Raw genomic sequence first — 16,166 nt, forward strand, 5'->3', positions numbered from 1 at the left:
TACACAGCTGTTGAAGCAACATAAACCTGTTTGTAGTGTTTGCAGATTTATGGGTTGAAAAACCAAAAGAGTTTGATATAGGCCCTTTTTTTTTCAGGTGCTTGCTAGAGCACATTAAACTGGTCTTTGCTTTCTTTAAAATAGGGATTTGTTATTTTCTGAGGTTATTTGACTTCTGATGGTTGGATATTGCTAAGATCTGTGAAGGTCTTTCTGTGAAAAATAATCATAAAGCAGTGCTATACTTCTAACTAGTGCTGATATTTGCTTTTTTCCTTCTAACAGTGAGTCTGATGAGAGTTGTAAGAAACACCTTGGCCGAGTGCTGTCTATCTGGGAAGAAAGGTCTGTTTATGAAAATGATGTATTAGAACAACTTAGGCAAGCTTTGTGTAAGTATTTTGTGAGTGTATGAAGGTTCTGTCTCCTGTTTCAAATAGTACTTCTTTGACTACTGTGTTTGTTTTCATTTAGATGGAGACAGAAAGGTGAGGAAGCGCACATATGAACAGATCAAAGTTGATGAAAATAACTGTTCACCTCGAAGTTCTCCCACTGATCCTCCTCAGGTAACAGAATGTTTATTAAATTCTCTACTTCCATATGGTTTTATATAGAATTTTTTGGTTTCTATTTTTTTTTTAATGGTCTCTTTTTCAGTGAGGAACTGTTTCTGGGCAAGGGTGGCTACACCTCAAACTTTTAATAGTTTTTTAGGGGGGCATGCTGTAACTTTGTGTTTGACAGTAAACTCAGATGTATGAGCTCTATGTCCAGCTTTGTTCATGTCAGTATTTCAGCAGTTTGTACAATGTATTGAGTTCTCTTTCAGTTTTTAGGGTAGTAGTAACACATGTATTAGAGTGTAAGATTGTTACGATTTATCAATAAAATATTTCCCTAAGTTTCACTCACAATGGCTGTGAGGAGTTCTTGTTTTACCTTGCACTGTTACAGCTCTTCTAATTCTTGTGGGGTTTTGTTGCAGTATTGCCCTATCTCAAAAGGATTTTTGTTATAGCAAAGAACGACTGTGCTCAAGTCATCACAATTTAGTATGTTTCTCTGTAGCAGATAGCTGGGCTTCTGTGAGCATCAGCCCTACTTCCAGAAGAAGTGCACTGATACAGTCTTTTGCAGTAGTGAAGCAAAGCAACAAGAAAAGTAATTTTTAAAAATGTGTAATAAAATGAAAGGTACTGTAAAATAATCACTACTGTCAAGAAGAAAAGGTTTATAAGTATTCCTATACAAAGAATTTAAATGAAAAAGCTCTTGTAGAAAGGTGACCTTTAAAACTAGCAATGATGTGCTGAGACTAAAGGTTTTGTTTTGTTCGACTCTAAAGGTGATACTATAAATGCTGCTAAAATTATCATCAAATCAAGAAGCTTGTTGTAAATACTTCTGTTTTGTTGTAGGATCTGTTTATTTAAACTAGTTCTCAATCTTGCATGCTTTTTTCAGACCACAGATCTCATTAGAGCATTACAAGAACTAGAAAATGCTGCCTCTGGGGATGCAGCAGTTCACCAGAGAATAGCTTCCTTGCCTATAGAGGTCCAGGATGTGTCCCTGTTAGACAGAATAACAGGTGAGGGTTGGGAGCCTGGTAACCAAAATGCTCTTCTAAGAACGTAATGGTGCATAATGGAATCACATTTTACCTGTTTTTCTCTGCTTGCTTTTTAGATAAGGAATCTGGAGAGCAACTTTCCAAAATGGTAGATGATGCATGTATGTTGCTGGCGGATTACAATGGCAGGTTGGCAGCTGAAATAGATGATAGAAAGCAGCTAACTCGAATGTTATCAGACTTTCTCCGATGTCAAAAAGAGTTCCTTGCAGAGAAAGAACATAAGCTGGAAGTGCGTAATATTTTGTTTTAGTCTCTTCTTCACTAAAGCTTGTTCTTGCAAATGTTTCTAGTTAGCCTGAACAACTTTTCTCTCCAAAGACAAATATTTTTTTGCCACTGTTATGTCTTTGCTTCCAGCACATTAGTAACACATTGTTTGATTCTAGTGTTCTAAACCTACTAAACCAGCTCTTTCTGCTTTTCAGTCTTGGTTATACCTACAAACTTAGTTTTAGTAGTGCAGATGGAAAGTCTTATCCCTGTTGTTACAAACTTAATTCTTCATAGTGTCATTTTCTTTCCATGCTCTTTTTATTCGTTGTTGTAAGTCTTAGTTATGTATTTGCTAAAGGATAAGAATTTAATTCCAGGTTTCAGCACAAGTTTTAACCTGCCTCAAGCATCCATTAAACCCAGGGAAATCTACTTACAGCTTCTACAGCCTCTAATACAGCTGGTTATCAGCACTAGCACCAGCACAACCAGGCAGATCATAATAAAAGAGTGATGCAGGGTGAGCAGCTCATTATTAGCAAATGATCCCTTAAGTTACTCCTTTTTTTGCTATTACCAATCACCTGCTTTTCTTTCCTACCAGTACTACTGTAAAGCCTCCTGTGAAACATTCCACATATTTAGAATATGTCCATAATTTCATATCAGTGGCTTCCCAGTGCTAACCTTGGGTATTACAGTAATAGAATTGAAGCTGCATCATTTTGCAAGGGAAGATGTCTGAACAGTCATGATGCCCTGTAACTGCAGCATATGCATATATGGTCCCAGCATTAATTTATCTTCAGGTTTCATCATATATGCCTGTCAAGAGCATTTTCTTTCCCTAGTGGTTTCTTTACCTTTAGCTTCATAACTTTGATTCAGATTTTGTTGTGCTTTTTTTCTGGAAAATGCTGTTTGTAATGTATTTGAAGTCATCATTCAGATCAGTTATGTCATTCCTAGCCTACTCTTATTTCCTGACTTCCTTTCCTCTATGCCTCACAGAAAATCAATTGATGAAGGTTCTTCCTATCAACCTTACTGTGTTTATCCTGTGGGAAGAATATCAACCAGCTTCATGTAAGATAGATGGCACGCACAATAGTTCTGATCTCAGTAGCAACTGATCCAACTGCATAATGGAACCTGGAAGATTAAAGAACAGGAAGCCTTAAGCTTTTCATCATATGCCCTACCTTCCCTCTGCCTGTGTAATGGGTTTGAAGGACAAGTTCCCATAATTTCATTGAAGGACTGGTTGTCTAGAGGCACTGACTTGTTCATGTAGCTCATTATCAGCAGTTATATGCTGTGTAGGTATGGTAACCTGCCAGGATAGGGAGTTGCTCAAAAGGCAGTGACTTAGTCTTCAGACAGATTTACCCTTCTGTAAAACAAGAGAGCCAGTTGAAAAGAAATTAAAAATAGTAGCACAGCTGTGAACAGATTCCACCCTTATTGGTTGTTTTCAACAAATAAAAACCAGTGTAATTTCCCAATATTGCTAGATCAGAGAATTCATAATTCTGAGAGAAAGCAATTGCATATTACTGGGCTGTTATGGTGCTTCACATAGTTTCTTGGCTGAATTATTTAGACTGCTAAAGAATTTAATTCCAGCATTACAGAGTTTCATCTTTGGGCTAGTTTGAGGTCTTTCTTTAAAAGTAGGAGACAGTCTCAATGTCTGTAGCAGCTTGTTTTAAACTGGTGAAGTCCTAGGATGTTGAAGTACGCTGTAAGAATGTTTTTAGGCTGATTAGTGTGGCATAAATATGATTTCCTAATACAGAACTATGAGCCAGGATGGTGTTAACCCAGTAACTAGTAAGATTAGGATGTCTTAGTGATATTGTCTGTAGGGCTTGCTGACTTAGCACATGTAGGATTTATTTTGGTGATTAAGAAATGGAGATGAAGCGAGGACTCCCTGTTCTTACAGATTTGGGAAATTACATGACTCAAATTGAACCTTGTTTCTTGGCTTGTCATTTGAAATAGAACTGGGAGAGGGCCTTTCATGTAACTCTTTGAGAATGTGTTTCCCTGAACTGTCTGTCCCTAGGTTTTGCTGTTCAAGTTTCATTTCTGGTGAAATTAATTTGTTCCAGACAAGCTTGTTTCTTGTGTTAGACTTCTGGCTATTGATACTTTCCCAAGCATAACATGATCTCTCAGTTGTAACAGAAAGTTTTTATTTCTTCCTGAATTGCTATCACCAATCTGTGAGTATAATGCTGAGATCCTACCTTACTGATTCCTTACCATACCAGGCAGATAGAGTAAGGAACAAGTGGATGTATTCTTAGTTGAATCTAGAAATGTTACCTGCTGTTAACTTTGTTTAACAATTTGAATTGGAATTCCCAGAGAATTTTCAGTAGCTTTCAGCATTAGATAGAAGCTTTAGACCTAAATAGGCCGATCTTTTATCTTCTGAAGATAATTTACAGGTAAGTAATTTTGCATAACCAATGTTTCCATCTTCCTTAATTTTTTAAGAATGAGAGTCTCTCTAATAGTTATTTCTGAAACAGAAGTGTGTGATTCCCATCAAAATTGAGGTAATGTATGTGCTAAATCTTGACAGGAAATTTTGATAACAAGTAAATAATTTTATGTCTGCATCAAAAGCTAGCTGTACTGCTTGATAGGTGACTTTCCTAAGTGTGTTTGGGGTAAGTAGTGTCATCTTTAACTCTTAAATTGTTTTCTTTAACATCTGTCTAGCTTCTGTTGCAGGTGGTGGACATGGACCTATCTTCTAATGATGTCACCATCCATTAGTAAACACATCCTGCTAAAAATAAATTTAAGAATCAAAATCTTGTATTGTCTGTTGTTTTTGAAAACTTGAAGAGGAAGAATTCTGTAACTACTCATATCAAATCTCTGCTATTTTCATCTATATTCTCACAAGCATTACTGAGTTTATGCCTGAGATGGATAAGTATTTATCCAGTGTCATCTCTTTTTCCTGAAGACTAAAATTTTCACATGGTTGTGCTTAAAACTATCACATTCTTTCAGTAAACTAATTCAAAATTCCCAATACAGAAGTTGGGGGGTTGCTTGCATTGAAGCTGCCATTTCCAAAAGGAAAAAGCTGTGAAAACAAGACTCTTTCAGCCTTTTGCTTTTTAACTTACACTGCTGGGTTTACATGATCAGAAATGGGAAGTGATGAATGTAGGACTTCTCCTTTACAAGCACAATAGAAAAACTTTCACTTTATTAGATAACAGAGAAAATGTGCTTTGTAATTGCACTTAGGCCCCTTTAGAATCCCCCTCAAATTTAGGATCGTGTTAAGGAGTCTGTTCCCTTCACTTTTGGTAGTTTTAAAGCAGTATAAATATTTAAGGTTCAGTGTGCTGTGGCTCCAGCTAGGATTTCTAGCTAGATAGGATTCTGTCTACTAGAGAAAATGGAAATTTTTATAGAATATTTTTGTAGAACTTTTTTTCTGAAGCCTTTGATGACTAATACCATGCCTTTCTCTACCACTTCGGTTCACTTTTTACCTCTTTCCCTCCGTGTTGTACCTCCCTCCTGTCTCCCTGCCCATCCCCTAGTTTTTGAACAAAAATACTGGTTCATCTCTTGGTGTCACTGAAGGATAAAATGAGATTTTTGTATTGCACAGGAACAAGGAATTGGGTACATAAATTGATATCCAGATTTGATATCAATTTGGCTCATGTCCTTTTGATAAGACTGTCTTGTTACTCTAGAATTAATATTGCCTTCAAAGTGACATGAACAAGAGAAGTATTTGATTTATTGTTCTCTCATGTTTCTTTGTGTTTACCTCTCCCTCCCAGAGTCTCCTGGATTATAGTGTTTAGTCTCTTATTAAGTTTCAAATAGAAGGTTTGGTAGTGGCCATCTTAGGTGACTCATGAACAGGTGTGAGTAGGGGATCACAAGACACCACCTCACCTTCATTTTGGCCTTAGGAAAAGATGTAGTACTGCTGCACTTAGCGTATAGTGGGTATACAGTTTCTTGCATACTTCTATCAGTTTACCACTTTAAATTTGGGAATATCTTGTCACTAGATTCAAAGTTTTGTGAGGGAAGTGCTACTCTGGGAAGCTTTCTGTCATTTAGCAGCTTGCATTTAATTAAAACAGTTAATGCTGCTATCTTGCATTTCTGATTTTCTACAGCTCTGTAAGCAGTATTCATATTCTTACACTCACACATCTGGTTTTAATTGTAGTTTCTTAGCTTGTTGAGAGAATATGTCATGTTCAATGCACATTTATTTCATGATTGAGCTTTTATGGCTCCATATAGCTTGACTTATCTTCCTGAAGGTTTTAATTTTGTCTTGAATTTTACAGATAAACAACAAGCAGTTAGTCAGCCTTGACTTTTGCTCTGGATTTGAAATACTTTTTTTTCCTGCTCAGTTCACACTTAATGGTTTCAAATGTAGACAAAAATATTAAGCAAACAGTTTAGGGCTGGCAGTGGTGTAACAGACCTCTTATCCTTAAGTTTTGTTTTGCAATACCAAACTGGGTTGGTGCTATTGTCTACTGTTGCCCTTCACCATAGCCTTCATGATAGCACAGGCTGTAGTGCTTTCCTTGCTGGCTTCTTTTTTTTTTTTTTTCCCTTTAAACCCCTTATTCATCCTTAGTATGTTAGTATGTCAGGTTCAATCTGCTCAGTGACAGTACTTGGAGTAATATATTCCATTATACTTTGTATTTTTCAAGTCCACTATTGGTAATTTGGATTCATTTTTCATAACCTTGCAGCTGAGCACCTAAATTATTTTACTGAGCTTTGGTTGAAGATTTGTAGGATGAACCCTATATTGCCTTTTGTTACGGGGTGGAGTTTGCAGCATTGAAGGTGATCTACAACTCCATAAATGTGGCATAGCACAGTAACTCTTAAGTTTATCTGGATTTGGAGCTGAGCGGTTAACAGTGGGGTGATTACAGAACTGGTAACTGGAAGGTATCGGGAAGTGGTCAGTAAGGTTCATCCAAACCCACTAAGACTGTTTTAAGATCTGATACATGCTTGGTACCTGATAGTGGTACAAACGGACCATATTGTGTGATCTCTTGACATAGTGAAACATTGTATTCATTTTTGTTCAAGATTGCAGCTTCAAAAATTGAGGCTGACTTGGCAGAGCTTCCAGTTCAGGGAACATATGACTTATACTGAAGGAAATCTTTTGAGTCATGACTGTGGATCTTTTCATAATAAAGGGGGGAGAGCCTTTGCCAAAATTACTTACTTTCTCTAGTGCCCCAGTTCCAAGTAAGTTGCACTGTTTTTTAAAGAAATGTATGTAGCTCTTCACCATTAGGAAAGAAATGTAGGGTAAAGATCTCTAATGGGTGTATTCTTTATGTTCTAGCTCTCTCCATCCTGCTGTGTATGAGATGAAATGTAATTTAGGAACAGGCCACTGTGCTTAGATATTTGTGTAGATTGGTTGAAATCCCTTGCTTATAGGTTGGCTTTTTGAATGGCAATTTGAGAGGGTTTGTGTATTGTAAATGATTTATTAGAATTTCACTTTTTTTTTTTTTTTTTCAATTCAATTTTACTGAATACGAGCACTGGGGTTGTGTTTTGTAAAAGCCAAAACTGGGGAGAATTAAATGATCACTGAAATAGTAATTTCTCCTTAGTTTCTCCTTAAGATATGTTTAGTTAAGGTGAGGGGATGTTTGAAATAGGACATAGGTTGCATCTCTTACCTGCAGTGGAAGTAGGCTTGCTAAGTGTTTTTACAAATTGCTGACCTGTCTTTCAGATGTGGTTTCTTGCTTTCCATAAGCACTTTTTTCAGTGACAGAAGATAAACTTGTAGAGTTTTGTAAAAGTAATTTGCAAGAGTGGTGGAGAACAGCAGCCCTTGTGTCAAACACTACAAAGCAAAGTCAATGGTCAGTGCATTTTGTTCTTTGTGTTCTACCCATTCTGAGAGAATAATGCTAATTTGGCCCATTTTCATAACAAACTTACAAACTCTCTGTACTTGAGCAATAAATATGCTTCTTTCATAAAGTGACTTACCAACTGCAGCCTCAGATACCATAGTATAGAGTTACTCAGTTTGTACCTGAAAGATTAGACTTCACAGCTCAATGTTGTCATTCAAAGCAGCAGAAACACTTGAAGGCTTCCTCCTTTTAAATTGACTTTTCAGATATTTCCGTGTAAATCCTGGCTTTTCTAACAGATTGAGCAGGTTGTAGGTTGTACTTTGCTCACCCCTGTAAAATAAAGATAACCTTTTGCTTCAGTTCATCACATTTTAAAGCATTGTTGGACATTCAGGATATTCTGGTTTTGAAACAAGGTAATAAAAATGTTACTGCTGTTATATTTTTTTTTATCTATTTCACCCTTATTATTTTTTAAGGGTGAGATTTTTTTAGCTTTCATTCTGCAACTTGCCTGTTAGTTTTTATTGAAAGGGGGGGGAAAAAGTATATATGTATGAGATAACACAAGATACCAGGAACTTAATTACCCTTGAAGTGCGTTTTGAATTTATTATAAAAATACTGAGCGAAGATACTGGATTATCCTAGGTAGGACTTGCTGTTGTTTGTGAGACTTCTAGCCAGAATGTTCCTGGCTATTGCCAGCCAAAAACTTCATACTGTTAACCAAACTGAATGGATCTATTTGTGTCATCCTCAGAAGAAAAAGTTTTGCAGGTATGTAAAACCTTGTGCAAACATCTGAGGTGATGGGAAATTGTAAAGGAAAAAATCAGTGCTCTAACTTAAATTTCTTGACAGACAGCTGTAGATTAGCAGGTGACTTTCTGCAGTGCATTCTGTAGAAGATATTTTCTTTGCTTTGATCAGAAGTTTCCCGGACTAAAAAGAAAACCTGGATATATGAAAATTATGTAGGAAAGACTGATACTGTAGTGTTTATGTCAGTAGTAGCAGTGAGGTTTTTCAAGTTCAAACTACCTTTTCTGCAAGACTTAATTTTCAACAGTTATTGTTTAAATATTTTTGTTAAAGATCTGATGTTTGTGTTGCTGGACTTAGTAATTTTTTTTTTTAATCTGTATTTTGAATACAAAGCAGAACTGTAAACCCTGCTTGTATCCTTCTCACAATTAGAAGCTTTTGGAATTATTTGTTGAAGCAGCTATAAACTCTAAATAGGAACATAAGACCACGCTGAATAATAGATAGTCATTCTACACAGACTAAATAAACGTCAGTCTTTCTGCATGGGAGTTACTAAGGAAAGATTCATAATCAAGTTTCAAAAAAACCTTAAATGTTAAGGCTGAAAAAGGAGAGAGAAGGGAGGGTGTTGGAAAGCTCTGCTTCACAATTTGAGATGACTTGTATGAAAAAGCTGAATCAAAATATGTTGCTTTAGCTAATGTCTTCTGGTAGTTTCATTTAATAGGAAAATAAGCCCATGTGAATTTGAAGATAATTGCAGTTTACTCAACAGCAGTGCTGCTTAGAGTTCTCTGTGAATAGTGCCCGTATTAAAACCTGTGTTGTTGGGCTGATATTCAAAGCTGTTTTACAACTTTTACAGTTTAAATTTTTTATTTATTTAAATTTTTATGCTATCACTAAGACCTTGAACTTTATTATAAATAAGGGGGTTTTTGGCTAACAAACTTCTATGTGAAGTTAAAAGGAAGCACCATGCTCAAGTTACACTTTACTATGACCTATAATAGTAGTAACATTCTTTTGCTGCATTTTTAATAATGTTTTGCCTGGGTGATTGAAAGGGCTGATGAGAACTGCTTGTAGAATTCTCTGACAGAATAAAGAAGAGAAATGGCTAGAACATCAGCCTGCTTTTTTTCAGCCTTGCTAAAACAACAAAAACCAGATTTTATTCTACAGCAGACTTCTGATGTTTTCACTCAAAACCACTCCAGTGTTACATAGAAGAAATTTGTGTAAAATCCAATATAAAACATGGTGGCACTCATGCTGTTGTGAACAGAGCTGATACTTTTGGAGAATTTGAATGTACACAGCAAGAAAAGTCTTTGGGTGGACAGCAAGTAGCTGTGAGCTGGCATTTAAAGAAAATACGCATCCAGTTACTGTAGTTCTTTGGCAGAGTGCTGATATCTCACTGTTCTCACATTTACATAGGAAAATAATTCATCATCTTGCATAATGGTCTGAGGCGGCAAATACTGTCAGAGCCCATTAATGAAATAATGTATGGCCTTGTATGTTGTATTTTAAATCAGCATAGGGGAAAGTAAGAAATGTTAACTTGTGCAAAGTGATTAGGAAGTATAGGTGCCATCGTCATGACAAAACCTGTTGGCATTTAAAAAAGCATTATTAAGAGTGAAACATTCTTAGTTTTGAATCGACATTTTGTAGTGTATGAGAACAGTGCACTTTTCTGTGCGGGTTTTTTGTTTGCCTTTGGTTGCTGCTTTTTGTGTTTTGTTATGGTTTTTTATTTTTTTTCTTGAAGCCCAGAGCTTTAATTGAAATTTGTCTACTACTAAGCCCATTAGTTATGGGTAAAATATCACTGGAAATAAGAACATTCAAGAATACATACAAATCTTTCATGATATCAGAAGAATTTTTAGTTTTAATAATATTGTTGTCAAAATTGAGCTCATGAATCAAAATGAAGATGTCAGTAGTTGAACTGCTTTAATCAGGAGCCAAAGCTATTCTATTTTCCTAGTTTAAATTCATTATAATCTTCTGTAGTGGTGCAACTAAACTCATCACAGGGTTTGTTGTGATGTTGCAGGGAACATCCATCTCTTCAGTTAAGGCTAAATACTCTTCATTAGGACTCTCAGTGAAACTGAATTTTACAAATCAAACCACCAAAGTTACACTAATGTCTTCATATAGTAAACCTGGGGAATTTACTTCAAAATACCCAAACTTTTAAAATAAAACCAGCTAACCCTCATTCCTAAAAAGCTTAGGGAATAGTAGGCCACTTCATGGTGCAGTAGGTCAAGAGAAAATATGAAGACTCTAGGGTAACATAATTCTTAGCTGGACTGTGCTGAAAAATCCAGTTCTTTAAAACTGTATCTTTCTGTTAAAGCTCATTGGTGAAATACAGAACTTTGGGTAATGTTTCCTTTCAGGTAGTAGTGACTGTAGTTTAGTTTTTCCCCTGGCACCTTTCAAAAAGTATTAAGAAGTTCAGTTATTTTTTCATACCTGGATTCCTCTCATTAATTGGGGTATGGTACATGTCTCTGCAGAGTGGAGGGAACAACTTGGAAAGTGTGAGTTGAGGCTGAGGACAATGTTGAAACACCAGCTCTTTGTCCTTTGAAGCTGTGTCAGTAGTTATTCTGGGCAGCTGTTGTTCTTGCTGAGAATATTTCTTAGCCAGGAGGAAGTGGAAGTTGTCACGGAGTACTCACCACCACCGCCTGATAAGTGTGTAAAGTGGTTCTTACACTTGTTTTAAAACTTTCTTCTAAACTAAAGGAATAGCCAGAGTCCATTGACTTTTGCATTTGACTGAAGCAGTTGTGATATTTTTCAGTTCTGCCAAAAGTAAAGAATATTGTATTAATCTGATATGTAGTTGGTGAAATTTTTTCCACTGCCAAAGTTTGAAATGCTGTGGACTAAAATTGATTGAAATATGGAGGAGCAGAACATTGAGAAACAACCCAGGATTATGTATAAATCTTGTAAGTGAACTCCATGTTGTCCTGGAATTTAATTTTATTTATATAGTATGAAGATGTATCTCTGACATAAAAAGTACATAAAGTTGACTTTATTAGAGAGGGCAAAACATTTTTGTAGTATTTCTCAGTTATTGCTGGCAGTGATTGGCAGGAGAGAAAAGACTGAGTTCCAGTTACATGGGGCTTACAGGTATTGTCCAATTTCCTGTGAGACTTGACTGTTGCAGTTATGCTGCCAGTCATATAAATTCTTTCCTTTGGCAGGGAAACAATCCTAATTAGCTCTTAAAAGTTTGATGAAATTACTTCTGTGAATACATAAAGAGAAGAGAGGCCCAGAGGGATGTTTCAGTAGCTCTTCTCCCCTCAGTCTATCCTAGTCAGCCTATGGAACATGGAACCAGCCATAACTTCCACTGCTCTTTGCCACCCCAATAGTTAGTTGATGTAGAAAACATCAAGGAATATTGGGGTGGAAAGGGGAGAGCTGGAGGGCGCACACTGGCTGGGAGCTGCTGTGGGATGGAGAATTGGACTAACTGGGATGGAGTTAGAACATTTGGCACTACTGTGGGTGTAAAACAGTTGTCTGAAATAATAATATTGAAATTATGTTTCTCTGAAAGTAAGTAATCTAAGGAGCCAGTATTTGAGGTGTTCTCTCCCAATATCACTAGCTGTTTTATTTTCTTGCCTGGTTCCGTATTACATTTTTTTCACAAAAGCATCTTTATTTAATTTCCTTCATCTGTGAAACTGGCATCACAGCAGGTTCTTATATTCTGACTGGGTTGGTAATTTAGAAATATATTTTGAATTCAAATTGATTATGAAAACCTCCAGCCTTATGCACACTAGGATGGTAACCCTATTATCTACTGCAGTATACCCCTTCATCACAAAAAGAAGAAAAAATGCTGTTTTCAACTTTTTGAAATTGAATAAGATGTTCAGAATTTGAAGTGAGATGGTACATATTTAAATGAAAACATTGGGAACATTTTGTTAGTATCAAAAAGGAATTTTGGTTTCTTCTTTTTCTGCACTTCTGCACTACCAAACTGGAAAGGATGCATTTTAATTCAGTGTAGTGAGGATGGTATTTTTGAGGGCCATTGGTAGGAGAGGAATACATTGTGAAGTTTAAGACAGAGACAAGTTTGTTAGTGGATGAAATAAGGACTCTGATGAGATAAAGGACTGTTAAGAACATTATCTTCCCCAGGCCTTCTCTCCCGGAATCAGGCTTTTTTCTCAGTGCAGAAGAGATGCTCTCTCTCCATAGTTAAGTTTATGTTCCATTGTGTATACATCATTTTTAAATGCGGGTGAGAGAAGTAGGAGAAATGCCACGTGCTTTCTAAAATAATTGTAGATCTTACTGTAGCTGTGCACCAAAGGGCTGGGATATTCATCGGTATTTCATCTGATTATCTAGCACAAATCCTGAAGTATTTAAAACATTGTTGTGAGTCTCTGATTTAAGTGTAGCCTGATGTTAACAAATAGATAGAAATCACTGTAAAATTTAATTTTGGATCCTCCCAGAAGTTAGACATTTCCCTCCGTATTTTGGTGGGTTTTTCTTTTTCTTCCTCCCCATGCATCCAAACCAGATTTTTTATGTTGCCTTGTAGAGGTGTAGAGAATTGGTTTTGTAGTCAGCACATGCAACAATTTTAAAGCTTGGCTGCAGGCAGAATTTGGGGTAGAAAATTTATAGTGGCTGCTTAGTACATTGAAAGACAGATTTGAAGAACAGAATCGAGAGTTGGAGATAGCATTGAGCCTTAAGTTCTGCCCTTCAAAAGACCATTATTTTGAGGTCCATTCTGAATATAGAACTTGAAAAACGTGTCAAAAGCAGCAATAAAATGTGAAGTGCCGTGGAGAACCAAGATTGACATCTGACTGTGGTCCTACAGGTTAAGTACACGCTTATTGGGCTCTATTTCCTCAAATGTTAGGTTGTCACAACTTTCCATTCTTGATTTTGTTTTTCTTGCTTTGTTTTTCATCAGTCACTCTCAAAGGTTCATTTTACTCCAGCCCAAATACTTCATTGGACAGAAAAGGAGGTAGAGGGACATAATTGTTTTTACCACAGTTATTTATGCTTTTAAACAGTTCTCAGATTTTATGTGGAACACTGAGCTCCCTATAACTGTTTTAAAGACAAGCCTCAGAACTGTCATGTTCTCAGTAAATGTGAGCCCTTTGATCCTGAAGAAGGTAGAAGGCAGGAGACGGCAGATGGTGTAACTCCCCCGAGTGTTACACTTGGCAATGCTTCAAACACACAAAGTTTTGATGTAGTTTATTTCTAGGTTGCTAGTAGCTACCAGAGTAGGAGGAATGATTCTGCAAAGGCAGTAGATATGAAATCAGTAATTTTCTGCATCACATCCCTATTTGCTAGTTGCAATGACCCATCACTTTATTTCTTCTTTTGAGCACTGTCATTTATTTTGCATTCTCCTCAACCCATGGGCACCAAACCAGAGGCCACTGAGAACATGGCATTCATAGAGAACTCCTTTTTCTCTGCATCCCTCCACCTTGTCTCTGCTGTCCTACACATCCAGACTCAACAGTGAAAGCTGTAGCTCTTCATTGCCCAAGATTTGAGAGTATAGAATCGAAGCCAAGTTTAAATTCTTGACATATTTTAGAAACATAAAATTTATCATACTAAGTTACTTGTTTTCTGGTGGAGATAATTGACATCCTTCAGCTGCAGTGAACCGTGGGCAAAAGGTGGTAGCTGTAGCTCAAAAGGCCAGCATATTTGATGGATAAATTTGATGAGCTGTGCCATTATCAACTTTATTTTGGAGTATTTGTCATCCAGAGGAACTCAGGGTTTTTGTTAAACTGATATTCAGCACATAGCTTCCAGACATATCTGTTTAGTCTTAACTCATCTATGGTTCCATAATAACCAGTGTGAGAGATGCTGGATGAGTGCCAATAGATCATGGTTTCCTCTTTCCTCATTTTCTGTCTTCCACTGACACAACTTCTGTTGTGACAAATTTTTATTGCTGCTGGGTTTTTTTAATGGTGGTACATTAAACAGTCATTAGTCTTACATGATCTAAATCTAGGAGCTGTACCACTGTAATTAGTGTTTTATACACTGATTCTTTAAACAAAACAATTTAGTATGTCATCTTGAAAGCCAGACATTTCTTGTGTTTGCTGTCACAGGTCGTGTAGGGAATAGAGTGCCACTCCAGTAGAGAAATGTGTCATAGGATGAAATTAGATGCAGCTTATGTAGACACCATTAAATTCTGTGTGTGTGTATACCTGTTGTTTGTTTTCTTGGTGATAACTCAACTACTACACTTAGTTTATCTGAAAATGTTGGAAGGTCCCTATTTATAATGCTGTTATGTATGGAAGTAATCAAGCATTCTTGCTCAAGCAGTGTTATCTCGCAGATTTTTTATACTCATGCTGAAAGGTTGGGGAATAAAGCAGTGATGCAGGTGCAAACCCAAAGCAGAAAGTACAGTCACTACAAATCGGTTTGGTTTTGAGAACCTGCCTGAACTTTTTCAGACAACACATTCTTCTTAAGAACCAGTAATTCTTGATTTTCTGGATTTCTTCTTGTGTGATAGTGCTGTGTTAGAACACAGCAGCAAGAAATTTAAAATGGCTAGGCTATCCTCCAGACAGTAGTGTTTAAAACAGTACTCCTTTGGTTTCCTAGCTGGCTTCTCACCTGTAATTTATATGGATTGTTAATGCATTCCCTTACTGTAGAACCTGTAAAGGGAAGTCATCCTAATTTCATTGAAAATGTAATCTGAAGCTGTGTTGTACCCATGTTCTCAGCATTTCTAGAAAAGAGCACCTTGAAATTTTTTACCTTCTGGCTGATTCATGTCCTCTGCTTTATGCAAAGAGAAGAATCCAGTTTTCTGTAACACCAGGGTCTTCCTTTTTTTTCCCCAACCCACACATCAGTAGAGTTTTTGTGCTTTGAGTCCCAGAAGGATGCTGCTTTACTATTTGGCTAATCAGTGTTATTAGTATTGGATCATGCAACTGCTTTTAAACCAGTTGAAAATGGTTGTGTTGATCCATATGTAAACCACAAAATGGTTATTAGCATAATTTTTTTTCAACTCTAACAGTTCAAGATAGAGAAGATTCCTGTCACTGATGACTAGGAGCATCTCACTTATTCCAGTAGTGTTCTCTGTGCTCTGTATGTGCATATACAAGTCATCAACTATCATAGTCCCAAATCCTTGAAGCCATGCTCAATAGCAGCTGCTGTAGTCAGTGGAAAATTAATGTTCTTATGTGGCAAGATCAGAAAAATTGTACGTACTCAGTGACAGCTGTAGGTTTCAACCTTGTGTTTCTGTTAAATAGTAAGCAATAATTCTTAGGCTTCTGAGGGTAAATCCTGTATGTGGGCTGTAGAATAATCTTGATCACTTGAACTTCGGGTTGGGATTTACCTGAGAGTATTCATTGTCTTCTGGAGTCTGAATAGCTAACATCCAGTTTGGTATATAACTAAAATACAAGAGAGTTTACAGAAGGTACTCTTAAATATGCCAAGAGTAATAAAGACTGATGTTCATAATGTAGGTTTTACAATCTTCA

The 16,166-nt window shown here is 36.6% G+C and overlaps 1 protein-coding gene across 4 annotated transcripts in view; it reads left to right on the plus strand.

Annotated features, from left to right (window-relative positions):
* The window catches only part of RPRD1A (regulation of nuclear pre-mRNA domain containing 1A), a 43,585-nt gene that overhangs the window by 10,064 nt on the left and 17,355 nt on the right, over positions 1-16,166 (plus strand). The window contains exons 3-7 of one of the 4 annotated variants that reach the window (XM_059466578.1): positions 286-392; positions 475-569; positions 1,468-1,594; positions 1,693-1,868; positions 2,230-4,653. In XM_059466578.1, coding sequence (XP_059322561.1) covers positions 286-392; positions 475-569; positions 1,468-1,594; positions 1,693-1,868; positions 2,230-2,307 — 583 coding nt within the window. In that variant the 3' untranslated portion in view covers positions 2,308-4,653. Of the gene's footprint in view, positions 1-285; positions 393-474; positions 570-1,467; positions 1,595-1,692; positions 1,869-2,229; positions 4,654-16,166 lie in introns of those variants that run through there. The other 3 variants (XM_059466593.1, XM_059466585.1, XM_059466570.1) reach the window with 3 other exon arrangements.

This window comes from Ammospiza nelsoni, chromosome 1, assembly GCF_027579445.1.
Source record: "Ammospiza nelsoni isolate bAmmNel1 chromosome 1, bAmmNel1.pri, whole genome shotgun sequence".
In the NCBI taxonomy this organism is placed as follows: Eukaryota; Metazoa; Chordata; class Aves; order Passeriformes; family Passerellidae; genus Ammospiza; species Ammospiza nelsoni.